The 26,070-nt window shown below is 35.5% G+C and overlaps 2 protein-coding genes across 4 annotated transcripts in view; one reads left to right on the top strand and one right to left on the bottom strand.

Moving 5' to 3' along the window:
- LOC579970 (contactin-2) overlaps window positions 1-1,272 on the top strand; it is a 45,355-nt gene extending 44,083 nt beyond the window's left edge. The window contains exons 19-20 of the mRNA XM_030983495.1: window positions 156-339; window positions 1,063-1,272. Of these exons, the coding sequence (XP_030839355.1) occupies window positions 156-339; window positions 1,063-1,184 (306 nt within the window). The 3' untranslated portion in view covers window positions 1,185-1,272. The remainder of the gene's footprint in view (window positions 1-155; window positions 340-1,062) is intronic.
- A 5,174-nt stretch (window positions 1,273-6,446) lies between these two features.
- The window catches only part of LOC115923164 (contactin-2-like), a 98,765-nt gene continuing 79,141 nt past the window's right edge, over window positions 6,447-26,070 (bottom strand). For all 3 annotated transcript variants that reach the window (XM_030983474.1, XM_030983484.1, XM_030983480.1), the window contains 12 exons: window positions 25,697-25,975; window positions 24,607-24,770; window positions 23,144-23,267; window positions 20,821-20,976; window positions 17,443-17,586; window positions 16,074-16,144; window positions 14,981-15,212; window positions 14,351-14,466; window positions 13,006-13,192; window positions 12,143-12,261; window positions 11,351-11,534; window positions 6,447-10,571 (listed from right to left, as the gene is read on the bottom strand). In XM_030983474.1, coding sequence (XP_030839334.1) covers window positions 10,450-10,571; window positions 11,351-11,534; window positions 12,143-12,261; window positions 13,006-13,192; window positions 14,351-14,466; window positions 14,981-15,212; window positions 16,074-16,144; window positions 17,443-17,586; window positions 20,821-20,976; window positions 23,144-23,267; window positions 24,607-24,770; window positions 25,697-25,975 — 1,898 coding nt within the window. In that variant the 3' untranslated portion in view covers window positions 6,447-10,449. The remainder of the gene's footprint in view (window positions 10,572-11,350; window positions 11,535-12,142; window positions 12,262-13,005; window positions 13,193-14,350; window positions 14,467-14,980; window positions 15,213-16,073; window positions 16,145-17,442; window positions 17,587-20,820; window positions 20,977-23,143; window positions 23,268-24,606; window positions 24,771-25,696; window positions 25,976-26,070) is intronic.

The following is a 26,070-nucleotide window of genomic DNA, read 5'->3' as shown; positions in this document are numbered from 1 at the left end:
CTTTGATTGATCAATGGTATATATATATATGGACTGAATGTGCTTTGTGTATTTTATTACATTAGATTTGAAGTGAATAAGTTATTTCCTCCTCTAGCACTGTTATCCTTCTAAAGTATAAACCTTGCAATTCTTTGATTTTGACCTTGCCATAGGTTCGCTACAGGACGGAGGGTACGTTCGCTCCAGATGCCGTGACTATCGTTGTCCAAGGCAATGAAAATACGAAAGCTATAATCAGAGGCTTGACTTACGAGACCACATATCTGATCACTGTAGTAGGATATAGTGACGGGGGTAATGGGGTCAGTAGTAACCCTCCTTTATCGGTTACAATAGGTGAGTGCAGTGAGATGACGACAAACAGATGAAGGGGAAATATGGTCCCTCTGTTTTTGTTAAAATGTTGCAGGGATAGAGTTTGCCTACATTTTCATTCTTAACCCTTTATAGCAACAAAACCGCCCCTCCTTTTACTCACTGAACCGCCCGAAACCGACCATCCCTCACCACCTTCAACTCACTGTGCGTAATGACGAAGTACATACTCAAGTCCGTTTTCAACGCGCTGTAGTATCCCTCTATGGGGTCTACCTTACGATGTCTACAGTAGGATTCTGCATAGAAAAATAGCACATGTTTCATATTGTTCAGAACTATGTCAAAATGAGAGCAATATTACAACATCTTTCTTTGAGTAATAGGCCATTTTTACAAAATCTCTACGGTTGCTAATGGGTTAATGATGTGTGTATGTGGGGAGGAAGGGAGGGGGGAGGGAGGGGGAAGGGATTACACATGTACTTGAATGTGATATTAAAGAAAGGCGAGGAAGTATATGAAGGATGCAAGTTAAGCCCAAAGCTAAAGAAGTTTATACCACCCACAAAAATGAGACCTCTTCCTTTCTGTCTTTAAAAAAAAATGTCTAATATGAACTGACACTTTTAAATTGTGTTTAGTATATGTACATGCAAAGAATTTATTTTATATTCGTTTTCACATATTTTCAGATTTCCAGTCTTAATACTTTTTCCCTTTCTCTTTCTTGATTTTAAACAGCTAAAGGAAGAATGAGACAACCGAGTGACGATGGAAACAGAGCATCAAGAACCGGTGGAGTGTTATCATTCTCTCTTTTCTGTGTAGTAACACTCCTCAATTCATTATCCCATCTCTTATGAGATGGTACAGACCAAATACTGTAGTCTATTAGTAGTACTTCAGCTCATACCATATTGTAAATTAGGGGTGTCTGGCCTCTAATTAGGGAGTGAGTGTGTCAGGGAAGTGGAAAGTATTGTATATGAATGAATAGTGTGACGGTAAATGTGTTGATGATCATCTTATAAATTCTACTCTTTTTTTTCTCTCTCTCTCTCTCTCTCTTGATCTGTCTCCACCTCTCTCATCTGTTGGTCATGTGCGACATTGTGACATGATGTGCTGAAAAGAGTTTGTATCAATTATTCTGAAGTTCAAGTATGTTTTAAGATTTAAATTAAGATGCTATTTCCTCTGTAAGTTTAGTCACAAATCATAATGCTGTATTTATCAAAACCATTCAGTCTGATGAAATAAGTTTGTTATCTCATTCATCTAGATTTATATTATATTGAGTGGGCTTGAGGGGTACATCAGAAATATTGACTAAGCTAAGATCATATTGCCCCGAGTCGAAGATGAGGGCAATATAGTCTTAGCGCGGTCAATATTTCTAATGTATCCTGAAAGAAGCCCTGTCAATAAATTATTATAATCTACAGTATACAAGGCATTTTTTTACAAATGATATACAACTTTGGTATCAAGCATGATTTTTACTCACCATGTATGCATGTATTTCTCTTACTCTTGTCCAGAAAGAAAATGTATGAAAATGTAATTTTGACGTAAATTGTCATCACGCGTACACTTTAACGCCTACACAGTACTGCGCGTATACACTTTAATATAAGCGCACTGACAAGAAAGAGTAGAATATGTCAGAATGTTGCCCTCTAATTTAGTACAGTGGTCTACGGGAAAAACCCGGAAGAGGGCAATATGGCAAATGTTGCCCGCTTTGGTTTCGTGTTCGGAGTAGCGTGTAGAATATGGCTTTTTATTTTGCAGCTAAAACGCCTTGTATAGGTTATAATGGTCAATATAACCCTTCCATAATACCTGTTCCACAAAATATGCAAGTCATCCATGTACGCTGTTGGAAAACAGAAATTAGACTTTATTTTATCTCAAAATGCATTTGAATGTGCATATGAATGACCTACTTTAATTTCATCATGTTACAGTAACCCATAACCCTGTGCATGAGTGAGATACACTAGTAGGAATAGCTTGTAAGGAGTTTTTGTTTTCTATGTAGGCCATGCATATAAATAGGAAGTATATATATTGAAGGGGCATGTGAATCATGTCTCTAGTTTCTATAAGAAACAGTTTTAGGTGTATAGTATGGCATTGATCGGTTATTTCCAAATCTGCTAATATATTGTAACAGAATAATTATGTATGGAATGTCTGTTTGATGTATGATTACTGTACATGAGTGTGTGTATTTGAGGGAGTGTATGTGAAATATATATATATGTTTTGTAATATATTTTCTGCAGGTTTGTGCGGATCATATTTTTTTCTTTACTTAAAGCTTAAGCTTTTGTTATCCGCTGAATTATCTGTACGATGTCAAATTCTTATTTTTTAAATACCTGAGTTAGGCAATATTGATGTTTAATACCATTGATGTTGATATGCAAGAAAAAGTTATTTTGCCATTTTAGGTTTCTATGTTTGTGATATGTTTCAGAGTAAATGGAATTACTTTTGTTGTTCTTTCAATTAGTTTCTATCAAACTTTGCACAATTTTCCCACCACTGTACAGACTAATAATCATAATCAGTTTGATCTCTCGGAATTATATTGGGATATTATAATACTCTTGCTTTAAATTTATAGTGCTTCTATATTCCTGTTGCTGCTTTAACAGTCAGTGCTGCTTAGATATGTTCTTACAGAGTACTAAATCTTAGTTCTATGTTGCACAGCTTTTGAAGTAGGGTATTAAAGTTGTATCATATATGTGGTATTTGTTTTACATAAAAGTGCAGTAGGACGGATACGACAGGAACAAATGTCTGTACATATACCTGATAATTCTTCAGGATTATTTTCATAAAATAATATCTGCCTAACCATCTTCAAAATTTCTAAAAAATAATATCGTAAGCACATATTTTCTAATGCTATAATTCACGAATTTTTTCAAAACAAACGAGTGTGTAAATAAGCTTCAGATATAGTGACAGTGTATCCAATTTGAATGGGAAATATTCTGTAAGAGTTGCCTTTTTAAAATTAGTTGTTGGATTAATTTAAGTTGAAGTGTATACATCTTTACATAAAACGAAATAGTAAGTTCCTGTTATAAATGCTTTATTTCTTACGATACAAATTCTCATTGTATGCGACGATATGCTACGAAATGATTAAAATGTCCGACATTGTACAAATTCTTCTTCTAATCCTACATTTAAAGTTTTCTTCAAATCGTTAATTTGGAATGGAAATTAATACAGAAGACTTTGGTGTTCTGTGGGATACTCTGGCTTTAGAATGGTTTAGAACTCGGGCACCATTTTTACGAGTCCCTGATTAGGTGCAAGTCTCCCTAAAAGATTCCCATAGCCCTATACGGTTTTAAAAAATCCGGTAGAAATGATGTGGAAAAGGGATATTAATCATGTAGAATTTACAAACTCTGTTGAACTTTGTTGACATTGCAATTCATCACTTTTTGATAAATAAAACCTGGAGAAATAGAGAGGCAGAGTTGCACGTTTTGGATTCTCATCAAAATTTATTCCTCCATTTTCTAATTAGTAGATTTATAATAATCATCATCTTTTCATTGCCACTTCAAAAGATAATTTCTATACTGTTTGTCTGCCAATCAGTCAAATTTAAACCGATATTATAGAGATTGAGACAGAGTCTGAAAGAAACGTTCAAAATCCATTACCAACCATAACCCTAACCCAAGTGACACATAGTATTTGTAAAATAAAAAAGGATATGTTGTTGCTGTGCAAAACAATATAAAAGAGATAAATGCGACAAAAAACCTAAGATACAATATGTCTATAGGTTTGAGCAGACAGAAAGAACAACAACTAAATATACATGCTTCTTCTAAGTCGGCAAATATCTTCTTTCAGTTCCACTTCCTACAGTTACAAGCCATTCGCAGACAATCTGAAATATTTCTTCTCTTCTTCATGATCACCTTTTCAGAGAATGTCTAGAAGATTTGAAAGTCCGCCGCCACTGTCCACGAAATGACCATGGTTAATTTGATGTTTCCATGAGATAAAACAGACCCGAATCATGCCCGAACCCGCTTTATCCCTAGCTAATGTTTTCATGAATAGCCTTTTAATCACCTGACGCAACCATCTCAAATTTCTTTTGAAAGTCAACCTTCGGCAATGGTTTTCACTCTTGTACCACAAAACAAGCAAAGTTTGTTTTCCCCCTCTCCATTGACTTTGTTTAGATTTATTTTTGTTCAGAAAGTGTTTTACCCACCGCCACAACCTGTTCCTCGCCCAACCATTCCTCTCAAAAGGTTCCTATGATAGTACATCGGTACTTGTCCTGTGATCTCTACCAAGACCAACCTCACTCTACTGCCCCCACAAAGGCTCAATAACAAAACACTCCTCTTTTGATTTTTTTCGTCTTCCAGAAGATTCATTTAATTTATGATCGCCCTTTGAAGGCGCCGACCGTGTAGGGTTTGGATCGTGAATGAATTAGTACCGGTTCTTAATATCAGACCGGGGACAATTCTCAAGTGTAATGACCCTCTACACTGCATATCCCTCCAAGGTTTATGTTCTCTTTCACTGGAAGCTAAGCAAGGTTAAACATCTTTTATTTGATTTGTGTACCCGTTTATTCTTGAAAGCGACACCCTCATGCGTAATGTATTCCACCCACAATGAATATTGACAAAATATATGGCGCTATAATAATTTGTGCCAACGTCTGACATTGGTAAAATACGTCACGTCCATCATATTACCGCAAACTAATTGGAAAATACATTGAGCACAATTATACTACGAGATACGACATTCGTTATTTGCAATAGTTAGATTTCTAGATCATGTAAATGTTTCTTATAGAAGTATAGAACAATTTATATACAAACACGAAGACAATAACATTGGGGAACACAATGCATGACGTTATAGAATCATTATCATAGCAAAAGTTATTTGTTCTCATCTATAATTTTGAGTAATCGTTAACAAAATGAATGATCAGTGTTTATGAAATAATAAAAAAAGTGGTGATGTACAATTTAAGCTATGATTTTTGCTTTGTATTGTCAACTATCCATTCTCTGTAACATGAAAAGAAGGAAGAGACATGAACGCAATGTATTTGAGTGGTAGAACGGGAATTAAAAATAAGTAGATTTCTTTTTTAGACGAACATTAGATGGCGCTAGACCTCGTACCTGATGTGCAACAGATAAGTGCAAGAAGTATATCGATTAGATCTGTCTGCATCGTTGGAAATGTAGGTCTCTCTATATAGTACACATGGAGAGTTAATTGAGGCCTATTCATAATCAGGTATACTTTGTGTTTTTGAGTTTTGTTTCGATGCCGCTATGGAGGCCATTGTCAGATTGTAATTTTTTCACTTCAGACATATCCATGTAACGTGCATTACGTGCTAATACATGTGCAATCACTTCTTTTATAAGAATATTTTTTAAAATCCCTTTCCAGTTAAATCTTCAGTTGCTGGTTTATGAATAATATCAATGGGAATAGGATTTTAATTTTGGCTAAACATTGAAGATAGTTTGGAATATATTCAAGACAGACTAATTTAACTTTTTATATCTATCCATGTCCCATAGCTTGCAGGCCATTGTGATGACAATGAAATGGACCCTTGAAACACAGGTTCTCCAATAGTCTTTCTATATGGCTGTGAAACATGGATACTGAATGCAGAAATGGAAAAGCAAACAATGCTTTTGCAAATCCAGTAAACTTCATATACATCCCCCAAGAAAGTGATTTGGCCATGTAACTAGATGGAACAATAGCTTGGCAAATACCATCTTGCAAAGAGGTGGAACTTAACTTTTCATACAGTAAGGTTGATAACAGTAACTTCCTAGTTGATACTACAAATTATAGACTACAGCCTAGTGCATATTACCATCTGATCACTCCACTGGTGTATCTCTTGAAGAAGATAATTATATTTCTATTCATTCTTCTTATTCTTCTATAGGGTATGGTCCCTCAAAAAAAAAAAAACATGTCCTGTAATAATAATAGTCCATAATCATACTCGTATAATCCCAACGATATATTTTATACCCCGACTTCAGAAGTAACGATAACCAAACACAAAGAAACACACATCCGATGCTTTTATTTGTACTGAAACAACACTGAATTTCACATTTATTTATACACACCTCCCAAAGACAATGACAATGAGAGAAATAACATAGGTGCACATGAGTACAAGGTTAAAAAGCTCCTAAGAGATAGAAAACCTGAGAGAAAATACATTCCACATCGACACTAAAAATACTGAGACATTCAGAAACAGACATTGTTTACATATAGAGTTAACCATGGATTGAAAAGATGATGCAATACAATAATTTTCTTAACGCTAAAAATGATTTACAGTAACTCTTGATTTGATTTAAAATGTTTATATTCTTGTCTGAATACAACCATTGTATACTGTCATGTAAACTCTTACTCTACGATTCATTTCTGTTCTATTTTTAATAGATTTAAGCATAATGTCTAAAATCTGGGGTTTGAAACTTTGAACAATGTAATTTTGATAAAGAGTAGAATATCCACTTGAAACATTTATCGAATAAATAATGCAACAAGGAAGAGGTTTCCAGATTATAACCTTTTTTGGTTATCTACTACTGTTCAATTGAACCCTTTGGAGTAAAGGCCTATTGTAGTTATCGGTACACACTATTGTTAGGAAAATATAGTGTTGATGATGACCATCGAAAATATATTCTTCAAATGGTTTTTAACTAATTTCATGTTTTAATGTACAACAAGAGATGAGTACATATGCAGAAGTGTATGGTATTATATTTCATGAAAAGAAAATGTGATATTCCAATAGAGCTACAGAAGATATGTACAGAGGAATATGCATAATGTACAGCACACCACATGAGGTATGTTAAATGTACAGCACACAGCATCATGTATAAAGCATACAGTTTCTTAAAAATTCATAAATACGCAATACACATTGTTGAATATGTTTATGAAATATATGTTTTGTAATGGGTTATGTCACAGTATCTTTCACAGAATTTGCTGGGGTGATTCAGAATTGTACTTCTTGCAACTTTTTACAGTACAAAACAGTATTAAACCAACAGTTATCATGTTGCAAACATATGAGGTAAATGAATCAACATAAATGTTGTGATAAAACAAACAAATTAGTGTACATTTACTCTATGCAAATAGATTAAAGTTAGAAATCTTACAAAAGTTAGTTGCAGCTAAAATATTAAAAATACCCTTGGCAATCATTGTGACCTTGATGGCTTACTATGGCAATAATATTTAAGATCATATGCTTCTATACACCATGAATATAACCATTTTGTAAAATTCCTGTGAATTTCATGTCGATGTAGATTATTGGTCCTAAAACTGTAAGTGTAGCTTCCATGATGTCAAGATTAAGATTATGCCCTCTTTTGGGCGTTTCCTTCTACCTTTCTCCTATACTTCTCAGCTATTTCAGTATTATTCACCTCCATTAGTATCTTAACTTCTTAATCAAAGGGAATATATACAGTACATATATAGATAGTGTTATAACTAGATGCGCTAACTCAGTTGAAAAAGGATTTAATGTATTATGAAGAACACAGCATTGTAACCTGATAACTGAGCTTAGTCTTACTCAAGTGGCACTTTAAGACATCAGAATATTAAAAGTGATGATTTGAAACTTATAGCATTAAGTATACTTTTTTTTTCTCCAGATCTTTTAAATGAGGTAAAAGGTACATATGCAGAGTGATAGTAAATTTCAATTGTATAGATGTTAGCTTCATGCGTGATTAGAACATTGGTTTGAATCTTTTGCATGACGAAAGTGTCTGAATATATTAAGCAAATCAAGATCAAACAATCACTTACAAGCAGGTGAAAGTATTTGCTTTAACAAAATGTCCAATGAATTAACAGGAGGTTGCAACTTACAGGCAATTGTTTTTGAAGCTCTTCAGAGAGCAGGAAAGGCTTAAACATATATCGAGTTAAAACCCTTCTGGGTCTCAACAGACAGTATAGACAAAATAATTGGAACCATATGAGAGAAAGAGGAAAAGAAAGGGAGAGATAGAACGGAAAAGTCAAACGTGACAAGATACATGAACAATTAGAGACGACATCTATTTACAGGGGGAGAAAGGGAGAGATAGAGAGATATATATATGTATATATAGAGAGAGAGAGAGAGAAAGACAGAGACAGAGAGAGAATGGAGAGAAAACACCTGGCTATGAATGACATCCACTATTACTATGTGTTTGTTATAACGACCACACTGCCCTAACCATATTGATTATCTGCACTGATGTGTAATTACTACTACTACTACTACTACTAATTTCACATTATCTAATAAATACACGAGATATGTTTTCAAACACTATGGGTCATTATTAACAGAGGCACCAAGAAATAGATACGATTATATATTACAAACGGTCTATGATTAAAAAGTGCCAGCTTTCCTCTCTTTCTCAATGCATGGCTTGCACCAGGTTTCAAACAGACGCTTAAAAGTCAGATATACAAAATAAAAGCATGCCTCCACGTAGGCTTTCAAAATGTACAAGTAATATGAATACAATAGTCTGAACAATTTAAATAACAGGACAATAAACTTGATTCAGGAAAGAAAAAAAAAAGTTTTTGTGTTCCTGCTTGAAACCTTAACATATCACTACTAATATAAATGTATTCAGCAATCGCAACTTACCCTACTTCAAAAAAGTTATGCAACATAGAACTAAATCTTAGTACTTTGTAAAGAACATATCTAAGCAGTACTGACTGTTCAAGCAGCAAGAGGAATATAGAAGCACTATAAATTAAAAGTAAGAGTATTAGATATCTCAATGTAATTCCAAGAGACCAAACTGATTATGATTGTTAGTCTGTACAGTGGTGGGAAAATTGTGCAAAGTTTGGTAAAAACTAATTGAAAGAACAACAAAAGAGTTAAAATACCATTTACTCTGGAAACATATCACAAACATAGAAACATAAAATGGCAAAATAACTTTTGCTTGCATATCAACATCAATGGTTTAAACATCAATATTGCCTAACTCAGGTATTTAAAAAATAAGAATTTGACATCGTACAGATAATTCAGCGGATAACGAAAGCTTAAGCTTCAAGTAAAGAAAAAAATATGATCCGCACAAACCTGCAGAAAATATATTACAAAACATATATATATATTTCACATACACTCCCTCAAATACACACACTCATGTACAGTCATCATACATCAAACAGACATTACATACATAATTGTTCTGTACAATATATTAACAGATTTGGAAATTACTGATCGATGCCATACACCTAAAACTGTTTCTTTTAGAATAGAGGCATGATTGATACGCCCCTTTAACACTTTCTATCTATATGCACGGCCTGCATAGAAAAAAAAAATTCCTTACAAGTTATTCCTACTAGTGTATCTCACTCATGCACAGGGTTACTGTAACATGATGAAATTAAAGAATTAAAGTAGGTCATTCATATGCACATTCAAATGCATTTCTAGATATTTAACATGAAGTTTAATTTCTGTTTTCCAACAGCTTACATGGATGACTTGCATTAAATATTGTGTGGAAAAAGCAGTATGAAAGGGTTATATCAACCAATGTAGATGAATGAGATAACAAACTTATTTCATCAGACTGAATTGTTTTAATAAATACAGCATTATGATTTGTGACCAAACTTACAGAGGAAATAGCATTTTAAGGTTTCATGAACACAATCTTAAAACATACTCGAACTTCAGAATAATTGATACAAACTCTTTTCAGCACATCATGTCACACATGACCAACAGATGAGAGAGGTGGAGACAGATCAAGAGAGAGAGAGAGAGAGAGAGAGAGAGAGAGAGAGAGAGATAGGAAGAGAGTGGAATTTATAAGATGATCATTAACACATTTTACCGTCACACTATTCATTCATGTCCAATACGTTCCACTATCCTGACACCCTCACTCCCTAACGAGGCAAGACACCCCTAATTTACAATATGGTATGAGCTGAAGTACTACTAATAGACTACAGTATTTGGTCTGTACCATCTCATAAGAGGTGGGATAATGAATGAAGGAGTGTTACTACACAGAAAAGAGAGAACGATAACACTCCAGCGGTTCTTGATGCTCCGTTTGGATCGTCACTCGATTGTCCCGTTCTTCCTTTAGCTGTTTAAAGACAAGAAAGAGAAAGGGAAAAAGTATCATGAAAGACTGAAAATCTGAAAATATGTGATAACGAATATAAAATAAATTCTTTGCATGTACATACTAAACACAATTTAAAATTGCAAGATCGTGAGTGTTGACTTGATCAAAGACATTTCTTTTTAAAGACAGAAAGGAAGAGGTCACATTTTTGTGGGTGGTATAAACTTCTTTATTTGAAGCTTTGGGCTTAACTTGCATCCTTCATATACTTCCTCGCCTTTCTTTAATATCACATTTAAGTACATGTGTAATCCACCCCCCCACCCCCCCCCCCCCCCCCCCCTCCCCACATCATTAACCCATTAGCAACTAGTGGATTTTGTAAAAATGGCCTATTACTCAAAGAAAGATGTTTTAATATTGCTCTCATTTTGACATAGTTCTGAACAATATGAAACATGTGCTATTTTTCTATGCAGAATCCTACTGTAGACATCGTAAGGATTACGCACGTATAACATTATCACGGTAGACCCCAGAACGGATACTATAGCGCGTTGAAAACGGACTTGAGTACTTCATCATTACGCACAGTGAGTTGAAGGTGGTGAGGGACGTTCGGTTTCGGGCAGTTCAGTGAGTAAAAGGAGGGGCGGTTTTGTTGCTATAAAGGGTTAAGAATGAAAATGTAGGCAAACTCTGTCCCTGCAACATTTGAACAAAATCAAATGAGGACAAAATACAAAGAGGGACCATGTTTCCCCCTCATCTGTTTGTCGTCATCTTACTGCACTCACCTATTGTAACCGATAAAGGAGGGTTACTACTGGCCCCGTTACCCCCGTCACTATATCCTACTACAGTGATCAGATATGTGGTCTCGTAAGTCAAGCCTCTGATTATAGCTGTCGTCTTTTCATTGCCTTGGACAATGATAGTCACGGCATCTGGAGCGAATGTACCCTCCGTCCTGTAGCGAACCTATGGCAAGGTCAAAATCAAAGAATTGCAAGGTTTATACTTTAGAAGGATAACAGTGCTAGAGGAGGAAAGAACTTATTCACTTCAAATCTAATGTAATAAAATACACAAACAACATCCAGTCTATATATATATATATATATATATGTATATACCATTAATATAACAAAACTTGCATCACTCCAATGATATCAAATATTGAATATTGACGATAATAATGATCATTTATCTACAGCCATCCTATTTCTGGCTTATATGATTCAAGATCAAAATACGGGGATGATTTTCACATATATTTCCTTTGACCCTTTAATAATATGCATCAACTAGGACTCTATATTTTGAGATTTTTTTTCTTTCTTTAATATTAAGGCTTTGTCTAAGATTTTAAGCTGTTATCTGTTTTTATTCTGACTTTTATTCTGAATTCAATGCACTAAAATTCTGGTTGTTAGTATTCTTACAATTATCTAGAAGCATAATCTGAAAAATGGTGTTTGTTTAAATTTCCTATCTAGTACAATTGTTATTTCTTCGAACATCGGATTCCAGGACAGTCGTGTAGTGTTAGGTGGGCTTAAGGCTAATGGATTTTGAAGGAGACTTGCCTTGTATCCCATGAGCGGCTCTTCAGATGCTGATGTAGTGATACCATTCCAATTAACTGTAAGATCACCGCCTGTTTCTGATTGGACTGCCCTCACTCCTGTTGGTTTCTGCATGGGTGCTGTACAATCAAAAGGGGAAAAGAAAAAAGGGATATGTGACCTTGAAACCAAGATGTATGCACGTGTAATACATCTTCCCAACTCTAACTCTCTCTGTGCAATTCGTGCTCCCAACCATATAAATTCCATTTTTTTTCTTCAAATTACGAAACCTTGATGAGATAATCCTAGAAGCAGATTTTCTAACCTAAACTAGGTGGAATGTGCTGTGATAGCATGTGATGGCCAATGAAATATAAAGTACACTTTTGTTTTTTTCAATGGAAATATCTTGTGGACTGAAAAAGCTTATTCTTCATAACATAATTTGAACAGGGTTAAAAATTGTGAACTATAATACCGTGGATGGTTTCATCAAGATGAACGATGGGGAAAAAATGATGTTGAAATTATTTCATGAAATTATACTTGTGATGCATTAGTATGTACATTTTCTGGAATTGTATAGATCATACAGATATTAATGGCACTGATTTCTAGCAATGAATAAGAATGATTTTCAAGAATATGAGAGAAAAATCATGATTCTTTCAATCATGTACCTTTCTTAAATCTGGAAAAGATCCAAGATTTGCATCCTCTCAGTAATATGTGATATATCTGCCTAATGGATGCCACTAATACAGATACGGTAAACAAGCATGGATGCTTTAATAAACAAAGAAGGTACATGGGTCAGTGGTGTCTTGAAAGACACATTTTGCATGAAATGTACCCATCTCCTTTCAGTCTTCATATCTTACCGCTCTTGAAAGTCGTATCTGAAGCCGTGTTGCTATCAGGTCCGTTACCACCTCCGCTGTATGCTGCCACCATTACAGTGTACCTGGTGCTGGGTTCCAGGCCTGCGATTGTATTTGAGGTTCCAATTCCCAGACTGACTGCGGTGTTAGCGTTGGCTTCATTACTGGCATCACTCCAATACTTCAACTAGAGAGAGAGAGCAAAAGAGAGAGGTAGGGAGAGAAAGGGAGGCAGAGAGAGAGAGAGAGAGAGAGATAAAAAAAAGAAAAGAGAAAGAGATAGAGAAAGAAAGAGAGAGAGAGAGAGAGAGTTGTGATAAGTACATCATTCAAATTACAAAGATTAAAGTTTCAGATTGTATTCATGGTCCAAACCCAGAGGCTTTCTTCTGTGTTACCATCAGCTTCATCACCGTCATCACTAGAAAACCAAAAATGGTAATCTGTGCATGATTGAAGGACAAGGAGTTATCAAGAGACCCTCTTGTTACAGTAATTATCATGTCGTACAATGATGTACCCCAAAAAATTATACAGAAAATATATGTCTAGAAAGACCAACCGTCTGAAAAGACCATACATTTGTTTCGATGGAACAGTGTATCTCATGAAAACCTCTATTTCAGAAAAGTGTAACACACCGTCTGTCGGTTAAGACAGCATTCCTTTTTATGTTATGGGGCTTTTATATAGAGGCTTTAATATATCTATATATTGACCAATTAAAATTTGTCATAAAAATGTTGCCATAGTTTAATATACCTTGAAATATAGGTACCGATAAGCAACATATTGAACCCACTATTTTACATGATAAAAAGCATTATTCAGAACAGTATTGTAGAGGGACTTATAGGTTGCCAGGTTTGTTGAGTTAAGCCAACAGCACACGATACGATCCGGCTTGATCTAATTTGGGAAGAATTCGCAATAGCATTTGATGTGGGAATTCAAACTTCTAAAATCTTAATGACCAACGATCTGAATAATCATATGATTAATAAATTCTAAATTTCCATGGATTTCAATCTCCCTTGGAGGAGGAAAATGAAAATGAGCTCAGAATCGCAGTGAAGTCATACTAGTTGAACGATTGTCTATGATTTGAAGCTGATTCGCCTTTGATTCGGACTAGAAGGTTCAGTGCACTATAATTCCAGAGGTGAGAATTCTTTTCATTATCTAGAACCTAAATCAGGAAGAGGATGTTTCTTTAGATTTCCATATCTAATAAAATTGCCATTTTTCGAATCAGATCGCGGAAAGATTGTAAAGTGTGCGATGGGCTTTAAGTGCCTGTGAAAGAAGTTTACTCCATTCTCTTTATCTAGAAGACCCCACTTACCTTATATCCCATGAGTTCTCCCTCAAAAGTGCTTTCATCAATTGCGTCCCAGCTTACATTGATGGTGGTCCCAGAAGCTCTCTCTGCTTTCACTCCAGTGGGAGCTGTCTTGGGTGCTGCAGAGCAAAATGAAGTGAACAAGAATACTTTGAGCTTCATGGAAGTCAAGCCGAAAAGAAAGTTTTACTACCAAAAGAACTTGGTCTACTTGGGGCACTAATGATGTTAGAAGACTCTAGGATTCTTTAGGATGGAAGGGTTTGATTCATCGGAGGATTAATGGCTTGTTTGATGTCATTAGAATAGGACATCCTAAATCCAGTGATCACCTCTGAATAAGCAGTCATAAAAGCGGTGTTGATGTGTCTGTGTCATTTGTAATTGTATCAGTTTTCCTGAAGTGTATTGTCCTATGACAGGTCAAAGTAAAGCTTTGGCTTTTTGTCCTTTTCTTTTCAACATTCCAAAATCTTAAAATCTCTTCCCCTCCCTTCCCTCCTCCTCTCCCATTCCATCCCTTCTTCTCCTCCTCTGCTCCTCCCCTCCTCCTCCTTTTCACCATCTTAGTCATCAACCCTCCCTCACCATTCTTACCATTATCTTCATAACGAATTAAGTCTAGATACCTACCTTCTTGGTATGAATAGATGACTGCCCATTCACTGAAGGGACCTTCTCCCTCGCCGTTCTTTGCCTGCACCCGTACGTTGTACTGTGTGTAGAGTTCAATGCCCAGTGTAGCTGTGTAGATGATTGCATTGGGTTCCTCAAGAAGACCCGTAGAGGACACCTGACTGTCGACCTTCTGCCATTCCACCTTGTAGGACACCGTTTCAGAGTTCCACTTGGATGACGGGAATTTCTGAAATAGCATCAAATATTTATCTTATCAGGAGATCAGGGAGAGACTAGTAGTGGAATTGTGGGAGACTTGAGCCAATTGTTTATATTTTTATCAATATTTCTCATAAAATCCTTATTTGTGAGGATGTAGGACACCGTTTCCGAGTTCCACTTGGATGTCGGGAATTTCTGAAACAGCATCAAAGGTTCATCTTATCAGGAGATCAAGGAGAGACAACCGGTAGTACTCCAGTCCAATCGTGTTTATGTACCAATCTGGGCCCCGTTACACAAGGAAAAGTCAGCCATTGATTACTATTATCATATTGAAAGCTACTGTATGTTCAATCAAATGACGATACAATGAATTGCCAAGTTTTGTTTAAGGGCCAAAATCTGATTATCTATGTCTAGAGCAGGGGTGATAGTGATCTTTCTTAACCCCCGCCCCCTTTGAGTAAAAAAAAAAAAAAAAAAAAAATTGGGGAAAAAAAAAATGGCATCTAACAACATTCTCCTCCTTTCGAGTAAGAAAATTGGGGAAAAATAGGGAAAATAAGGAAAAATCAGGAAACCGATTTAAATCAGGTAATAATCAGGTAATTATCAGGCCTGGTCTAGGAATGGATCTTTAACATCAGCATCTGAAAGCCACAACTTAGAATCACGCTAGAATCCAAAATGAAACTTTTATCCATTATTTGTATCATTAGCAGGCTTCAAAATGCCAAAATGTCAATTTTTAAATAAAACAATAGCCCATATGCCTGGCTAACAACATATAACAAATGTATGTCAATGAGCATAACTTATGCATTTGTTTATCTTGAGGATTTAACTTGATTGTATTGTTATTATTATAACATGAACAGGTACTTACATCCCATGTGATTCTAAGATCTCCAGTATTGCCGCCACCACCTCCAACATTCGATGGTGATGCAGTAGGAGCTAAACGTCAAGGATCATAAGATAAAAGTTAACACTCATAATACAAATTGGAAAATTTAATTCATTGATCTTCAAATAAGAAACAACTTACCCCCGTAAATCTCCGTGTATAAGGCGCACTTTTTTGCCGCCGAAAAAATTTGAAAGTCGGGGGTGCATCTTATACACAGGTACAGAAAAAAAAAGTTTTTTTTTTTTTTTTTTTTTTTTTAGTTTCGATTTATGGCGCTATGTCTGGCAATGTCTCCTAGCTCAGTAATCAGTGTGTTGACTAACCACTTGGAAACTACAACAACACTCAAATTTGTCTGTCATCTTGGTTTGAAAGTAATCTTTCTAATAGATCATGCATGACTATTGATGTTTGGCATAGAACACACTGCTTCTGCTAGGTGATGTGAGGAGGCTGGTGTGGGACACTTGGTATCATGAAGCCTTAGACTGTTGTTGCTATTAATTGTGACAAGTTCACAACTTCAACAGCACCTCGATGTAAAATGAAGGTCCTTCCCCGCGTGGGTTTTTGGCAACAAAACAACAACAACAACAAAACAAAAAACTATTTCCCCCCCCCCAAAAAAAAATAGGGGTGCGCCTTATACACAGGTGCGCCTTATACACGGAGATTTACGGTATCCACTGAATGGTATACAAATTAAACACTGTTTCTTAAGTAAGAGACTTGAGTTAATTCTATATTGTCTTGTTGACTGCTAGTATCCTATATGACATGATACAAGTGCTAAGGATGAGTACCCATAAATTATGCATTTTAGTATACCTACCCGCTGCTTTATCCTGGCCAAGCCCCAATGTAAAGTAAAATGATTTTTGTTCTTCAAAAGAGTTCTTCAATATTCAGGTGCTCTTTGTTATGTGTGAGACATTAATCAAGATAAAAACATGATATCAATAGAAGAAAATATTGACTGATTATCTATCAAGTTTTCTTCTGGAAGGTAGTTCCATTTAAAGCCCCACTGCACTACTTATAGCTACTTGCGCCCTCTATATATCAAACAATGCCTAATTGGTGCCTGTTGGTCCCCATGATCCTTCTTTGATTATGTTAAGTGAGAGCTGACTTGATGAGATAACCACCTGTCAGTGACCTTGCAGGGAGGTCTAATTCCCCTGGCCAAACTAGTGCAGACAGGCTTTAAGCTAATAAAGAAAATTTGACGGCCTGGTTTTCGAGGAAGCACTACATCTTGGACTTACAAAGGCTTGATAGAGTCTGGTAATACCTCCTTCAAGCAAACTATTTATGTATGTATCGTATCCTGTATGAATCTTACCTGTTTTGCCAGTTTTGACATCGGCCTCTACAGGTTCGCTGGGTGTTCCCCGACCAATCCTATTGACAGCAATGACTCTGAAGGAATAAAGACTGAACGGATCCAAGTTTACCAGACGAACAGAGTTAGATCCAGCGCTTTCACCTGAAAAATGAACAAAAACACAAATAAATAATAATGATATCACCTTTATAATTGAATTTGAAATAATATGCATTAAAATACATTTGAGAAGCAAAAAAACTTTAATGTGTTTGGCAGATAGGCCATACGTTACATTATAGAAAAAATATGAGCAGGATTAGCTGTTTTCCAAACAATTCCCCATTTAAGGAGAAACTTATATAGTTCAAAAGACTTAGCTTATGTACATAAATGGGACATAAATCTTAATTTGATATAAATTTGTCAAGAGTTCAGAAATGGCATTACCATTTTATAGCAAGAACAATTATTTGATCCATCAAATTCCATTGAAGTGCATTCAACAGTTTGGGAAAGTTCAAATTTCTGTATCTGCTTGGACAAGTGGAATTAATTGTATACTGATTCAGATATTTTTTACATGCACTTAAGCGAGGAGTCTACCGTATCCCTTTAATAAAACTAATACAAGCAGTGTCGGTTTTTACAGATGGATACTTTAGGGTGTTCTATTTGAGGAGTTGGGGCACATTTTAAAATAAATGACACATAGATATGATATAAGGACCATTCTCTTACAAATCTTTCCCTCTGATACTTTTGAATATATAAAGGTCAATTATGTCAAGGATACAAAGAGATTTTGATATTCAAATGACACATTTTCACATAGTGAATCCATGTTCATGATAGAATGATTGAATGAAGCTAACAGTGACTTACAAATAAATAGTGGCAAAAGATTGATAGCTGCTCTACGTCAATGAGTCATACCCATCATTCATGTATCCTCTCAAATTAAATGCCACTTCTCTTTTTATTATTCTTGATTCTCAATACAAAAACAAAAACATTGAAATGGAAAAGACACCGCTTGCATTGCAAATTTTTTGGGTGGTTTACTGTGGAATATATTTAAGGGTTGCTTGACTTTGGTAAGCTCATGCACTCTTCTGAGAATACAGGGCTTGACTGGTTTTTACTAGTGTAATATTTCTTTGTAACTCAACCTAATTCTAAACTTAATGTGAGAGTAGCATTTAATTGAGGTCATGTGTGAAAAAAAAAACAATAAAACATTTCATCACTGCAAATTCCAAGAAAAAAAGATTGAAAAACCATGCTCTATCAAGTTTAACAGAGATCTTTTGGGAAGAACTACCAGGAATAATATTTCACAGTTCTGTCTATTACCTATTAATCAAGGAAATGATAATCACAAACAGCTGCTTTGTAGTTAATGTAAGCAAATAGCTAATAAATAAAAAAAAAACAATTCTTCCTGATTTAGATACAATATAATATAGGAATGGGTGAATGGATGAGGCTTTCAACATTTAGAGCAAAGAAACAGAGGGGGAATTTTGCATACAGACTAAAATCAATTAAAAACAAAGAAACGTTACAATGCATATAAGTTTAAAAAATTTAAAAAAAAGGATAGTAAATTGAAGAAGAAAAAGGATTAAAGTAGACAGAACTGTAACAATTTTGTAGTCCTTTTCTCAAAAAGAAACACACAAAATATACTAGAACACAGAAAGTGATACTGCATTTCAATAAATTTGTGTGTGAGCATGAATAGAATGACCTGAGTTTCATATACAAGCACAGAGTGTTCTCCTCTTAGTGAAAAAACTTTTGTACTGGATGATCAGAAGTTCATAATAAACTTGAGATAATTTCTCTCTAAGAATTTTTTTGCCAGAATTCAACAATTGCCTTTGAGCTTCCATCAAGCTACAAAACCATGAAATACATAACGGATGTCAGAATCATAGGTACAGAGAATGGGACTTAAAGCTGTGATATGTACGGGGAAAAAGAGATATAATACTGATAAAACATCTGAGGGGGAAGCAGATATAATAGGAGTAAACAAAATCACTACCAAACATAATGCATTGAAATGAAATAAGACAGCAAAGAGATAGAAATTTTACAACTTCTCTATAAAACTAGTTTATACATTAACACTGATGTTTATGCCATCAAACAAAATTGTACATAACAAATTGAAAGAATGTGACATATCATATTAGAAAAGTTTCTGAAAATTAAAGTGGTGAGTTAATTTTTCTGTACAGAGTTACTCCATGAAATATAAAGAGCTTTTGTGGACTAACTATACCATTACCACATTAAAAAAGTGACATCCCTTGAAGGCTAAATTGGTTTTTTTTAAAAGGTACCTTATTTGTGTCATGATGCATTTTTTAGCACCATGCTCTTCAAAATTTGGTGAAAAACTGCAGTTGTTTCCTTTCCACATAAATTTCAACAAATTAACTCAGTTGTTTATCTAATTTCTACCAGAACATAGTCATGTAGGATAAAGTTACAATACAAGATATGCGTGTACTATTTCAAAGGGGGAAAAAGGACGTCAAGAAAAAAAAAGCAAACTACAAACGCAATCCAAGCTCTATGATATGTAAAAGAATGTTTTTTCGGAGAAAAAAAAGAGGCAAAAAATAGACCTTAAGAAACGAGAGATAATTTATTCTCACCAAAGTCAGAGAGGACTGAAACGCCTGTACAATGCAAATGTGTTAGGGATTAGATACAAAGAATGATGTATCAATATATTATCATTACTGTGGTCTCTTTTTCTCTTCTATCCCTATACTTTACCTCTTTTTTTAAATGACATATAAAATAACAGTTAATTAAAAATTAAGTATAGTTAGTAGTCTGAGCATTTGCATAATATGATAGTCGATGTTAAAGTATATATGTATTATGAAATATTATGATTAAATTTGTTAGAGTACAACTCCTGTATATGAATGTTGAAAATATTCATATAAAAGAGGAAAGTAGTTGACGGATAATTGGGTAAGATATAAAGGAATAGAAAGTACTACAATTACCTATAGTGCACTTGTGTTACAACAAAGCTTTTTATTTCACACAATATATGGATTACTATTTGCAGTTGAACATTATATTTGAGCATGATGAAAGAATTCTTTTTAGTTAAAGTATGCAGGAAAGAAATTAGCGGTAAAGTGAAATGTCACAGTCGCCTCTCACAGGAAAAGCATTATGTTGTTAATGCAATAAGCAAATTAATAGAGCATTAATATGTTCTATTCAGCCATTGGTAACAATTTATACACATTATTGATTATTCTTCTAAAAGATGGTTGGAATATTGCATAAATATGCAAATGAGTTAGTACGTAGTTATGCCAACAACACAAGGGAGTACAATGACTGTGATATACTGACCTGAGCGGAGTTCGACCCATTCGTCGCTATGATCCGTTTGTCCTTCGATGGTAAAGGATGTGATGGGGCTGTTGTTGTCTGTGCCTGGGACCCAGCGCAGGTTGGCAGCCAGGTTCTCAACCTCCACCGAGAGACCGGACGGGGGTCCAGGGGGTCCTACAAGGAGGAGAACCAACAGGTATCATGATAAAATGTGATGAAGAACAACAGCTAGTTCTATTGAAGTCTACGATGGATTGATATACGTGTACTTTAAAACAAGAAACTTTCATGTAAAGTAAGACTATTTTTGTGGAAAGAGACTGTCACTAATTGCATAAACTCTTTGTTGTGTCAATTGTCATCTGTTGTTCTAGCAGTTATTAATAATTTGACCTCTATATTTAAATATGACAGTGGATCACAAGAGCTAGATACTCTATCTAATTGGTGATTAGCCAACTTAGTATTACAAGATTTTAAAAGAGACCCATTTTAAAACTAGATGGAATTTTGACTGCGCGCAGTCGAAAATGATGCCTCCGCCATAGAGCAATTTAAACAAGTTTGGAGTTTAAATCTCCAGTGGTTCTTGAGATATCATGATAACAATCTCAATGTATGGAATTTCATAAGTTGACCTCTGTGACCCTTGACCTTTGACCTACGTGCTCCAAAATCTAATCAGATTGTCTTCCTATGGTGATACACACTATCATTAAGTTTGAAGTTTAAATCTCCAGTGGTTCTTGAGATATTATGATATGGTGATACATACTATCATTAAGTTTGAAGTGAAAATTCTCCAGTGGTTCTTGAGATATCGCGATAACGATCTCAATGTATGGAAATTCATAAGTTGACCTCTGTGACCCTTGACCTTTGACCTACGTGCTCCAAAATCTAATCAGATTGTCTTCCTATGGTGATACACACTATCATTAAGTTTGAAGTTTAAATCTCCAGTGATTCTTGAGATATTATGATAACAATCTCAATGTATGGAATTTCATAAGTTGACCTCTGTGACCCTTGACCTTTGACCTACGTGCTCCAAAATCTAATCAGATCGTCTTCCTATGGTGATACATACTATCCTTAAGTTTGAAGTTTTTACATCTCCAGTGGTTCTTGAGATATCATGATAACAATCTCAATGTATGGAATTTCATAAGTCGACCTCTATGACCCTTGACCTTTGACCTACGTGCTCCAAAATGTAATCAGATTGTTTTCCTATAGTGATACACACTATCACTAAGTTTGAAGTTTAAATCTCCAGTGGTTCTTGAGATATCATGATAACAATCTCAATGTATGGAATTTCATAAGTTGACCTCTGTGACCCTTGACCTTTGACATACGTGCTCCAAAATCTAATCAGATCGTCTTCCTATGGTGATACATAATATCCTTAAGTTTGAAGTTTAAATCTCAAATGGTTCTTGAGATATCGCGCTAACAAACTCAATACAAGGAATTTCATAAGTTGACCTCTGTGACCTGTGACCTTTGACCTACGTACTCCAAAATCTAATCAGATCGTCTTCCTATGGTGATAAATACTATTCCCGAGTCTTAAGTTTAAATCTTAAATGGTTCTTGAGATATTGTGATAACGGTCAAACGGGACGGACGTACGGACGTACGAACGGACAACCCGAAAACATGATGCCTCCGGCACCACCTTCGGTGGCGGAGGCATAAAAAAGAGGCTCTACTACACCAGAACAATTTTTGAGTTATTAAGAAAAAAACTTAACATTTTAAAAACAAAAGTCTATAAGGAGACAGAGTGTTTTCATCTGCTTTCGTCTTCAAGGAAACTGAAAGTGCACCAATCACCCTACAAAATAATGTGTGGAGAGTGGGAATGAGAGTGGGGTACCTTGCAATATATTGGCTAATAGTTAGGTCTGAAGAAAATGATGGACAACATTAGACCATGTGCAGAGAATTTAAGTTGGACTTGGTTACGTGCAGGCAATACTCGATTAAAGGGCGTACCTGTGCGAGACTAGTTTACTCACAAGTCGCTAACGTGTCAAATTGAGAGCGTATTTACACTTACAAAATCTCTTTATCATTGTTTGGTTGGAGTTCTGCTTTAATGTATTCAATTCTTGGCCCTGTTTCATAAAACTTGTAATCAATAACAAATGCTAAATTTCCATAAAAAATTAGTTCTCAGCCAATCAAATACCACGACTTCAGTAACTTATAACAGCTATTGCAACTTGTTATTGATATTAATGTTCATGACACAGGGCCCTGACACAAGTTTACTGGATACTTTGATGAACGGTGGTGAAGAGAATGAATGGAATCTGGGGTACACACTGACCTGCAATGTCTAACGTAGCACTAGAGCGGTCTGAATCAGCCACAGTCAGAGCGACGCAGGTGTATTCACCACCGTCCCGTAACTGAGCTGAGACGATCTCCAAGTTGCCATTGTCTCTCTCAGACTATTAAGGAAGAGAAGGAGGAAAATTATCGGGCCACATAAAAATTTGAAGAAGAAAATAGGTAACAGAGAAATAAAATATATTTCAGAAGTAGAAAGAGGTAAAGAAAAAAATTGTAGATCCAAATCTTGTATTCAATACCATTCAAAATGTAATTGGAGATATATTAATTAATGACCCCATGGGTGTAAGAAAAGAACAAGAGTATATATATGTATATATATATATATAGAGAGAGAGAGAGAAAGAGAGAGTGGTGAGTTTAATTTGCATGACTCTGTCAGATGTAATGCTAAACCTTGCAGGAAGGCATTTCATACAAACACTGAAAATAAGCATCGATGTATTGGATACTAACCCACTGATCTATCTTGTATGCCCTAAGTCTGACAAAAGTCCCCATAAATTCAACAAATCGATCTTGTTCATTAAAGGTAATACAAAGTTTTGGGAAATTTGAAAATTGGGTGGAAAGTGATTCTTTACAATTTTGATATATTTGGATGCCCCTGTAGATGTATTATAAACACAAGAAAAATCAGCCTCTAAAACACTTCTCCTTTCAAGAAAAATTGAATATAAAAATTTACTGGTGCTCCCGGTAAATTTTGATAAATTTCAAATAGCGCCTACAGTTGTACAATGATAGCTGTGACCATGAAAATCTCAGAATATGTAGTTGTGATATATAATTTCCAAACGGGAATAGCTAATAGGTCGGTTTTAGTCAAGAAACATTGTTTTATAGCTTAATTAATATCTTGACCTTGAGAGGGAGCTATATAACATAAAGAGTTTATTATTTACAATTTCATAACTTTAGACTCGATAATTCAACCGCAACAACGATCCCTGAATATTGTAGGATCGCATATGCTTCCAATATGTTCATTTGAACCAAATTCAGGACCCCATCCAAAAACTTTGTATTACCTTTAAGAACTCTGATAATGAAACATTACACATCACACAATAATTCTCTTATTCCGTCGGCGAACAACAAGCTGTTCAATGTAATTTCATTATATCACATTAGTGGATACGTCACAAGACTGTGGATTACGTGGTTTGTGGTGCGAGTGCCGCTGCGAAACTAATGCCATTTGGCAAGAAATCAGTTTACATTTGCCACTCTCCACCCAGGTGAAGTAAATGGGTATCCGGTAGAAAGAAAATCCTTGAATGCTTTAGCGCCTTATAATGGCGGCTCAGCTGCAACCGGAGTAATTATATCATACCTTGAATTAAGCGCAGTAGAGTATATTCATATAGAAGCTGTGCTATATAAATGGATCTATTATCATTATGCAAGTGAAATATGCTTAGTACGCAGTCTTACCATTCTGTATCTCTCGATTTCACTGAGGTCGATTTCTACTCCATTGTGCTCCCATAGGTAGGTTAACTCCAAGTATTCATCATGAGCAGCTTTACATTTTAGGGTGGTAGACTGCCCAACCTCTACCAAGGTGTTATCAGGATGCCCCGTGATCACTGTCGCATCTATCAAAGAAATCAAGTGGAAGATAGATTAGATTGGGTTAGATTGGATTTGAATTTTTAGCTGTATACATTTGGATTTGCATAAAATTATTTATATCGTCTCACATATTGTTATCCAAAGCATAGTACTGTATTTGCCGGCGTAAAGGCCGCAGTATTTTTGGAAGAGAAAATATCAAAAAGTCGGGGTGCGGCCTATGCGACGAAAGAGTAAAAAAAAAATTTTAAAAAGTAAGTTAAAAACAGCACGAATTTGCACATATGGGACTAGATCTACGAACGGTACAATAACTATACATTTCCACACATCTAAACGACAATTTTATCTTGCATTGTTGACATGAAGACGAAAATAAACTTCCAAAAACAACATCTGCCGATAGATCTTGATCTAAGTTCGTGCCAATGAATTGCAAAAGTAAAAGAAGGGCCCGTTTAACGGAGCTGCCGCGAAGCATCCAGCACGCGAAGTTGCTATTTTGAATCCTTTTCAATACACAAGAGAGAGGCGAAATGTATACATCACAAAAAACTACATAAGCTAGTATCAGTGCGGGATGGCCGAGTGGTCTAAGGCAGTGATTTTAGTCAAATTAACATTTATACACAAGAGATCAAATCCTGACTTTGACAATTTTTTTTTTTTTTTTTTTTTTTTAAATGTCAAAATCGGGGGTGCGGCCTATACGGCGCTGCAGCCTTATCGCCGGCAATTACGCAATTATGCAAGATTGCTGGGAGGAAGTGGTACTTCTAAATACAGATATCTTCTGAATGGTCATGTTAGGGTAACCGTGTTGTTGGGTATTCTGCAGTTATTCCAAAATTTGATTTGATTTGATTCATCAACTCCATATAATGAGTGTCCACTCAACCTTTCTACATGACAGTCCTGATATCAATACACAAACAATGCACTAGCTGACCTTTTATATCCAGACTACCCTCGCCGGTCACTGTTCCATTTGAATTGGTGGCAGTGCACTGGTAAGTTCCACCATCGGACATCTGTACATCTATGATGACCAGGTTAGGAGGGTCAGCGGTCAAGTTGTAGCGAGCGCCGTCTGTGATGGGTTGACCATCGTGCTGCCATGTGACCGTCGGAGCGGGGGCAGCATCCACATCGCATACCACAGTGACTGTAGCTGTGAGTGGGGCAGGCTTGTCTGTTTCCATTGGGCTCAGGAACTCGGGTGGGAAGGCTGACAGAGCCAATGACAAAAAAACAAAACAAGCATGATGAGAAGAGCGAATGTATCGATCATTCTCATTTATTTGGCATAAAAAAATCACAGCC

This window comes from Strongylocentrotus purpuratus, unplaced genomic scaffold, assembly GCF_000002235.5.
Source record: "Strongylocentrotus purpuratus isolate Spur 01 unplaced genomic scaffold, Spur_5.0 spur5_contig_829, whole genome shotgun sequence".
In the NCBI taxonomy this organism is placed as follows: Eukaryota; Metazoa; Echinodermata; class Echinoidea; order Camarodonta; family Strongylocentrotidae; genus Strongylocentrotus; species Strongylocentrotus purpuratus.
This window is presented reverse-complemented; position numbering and strand designations above follow the sequence as displayed.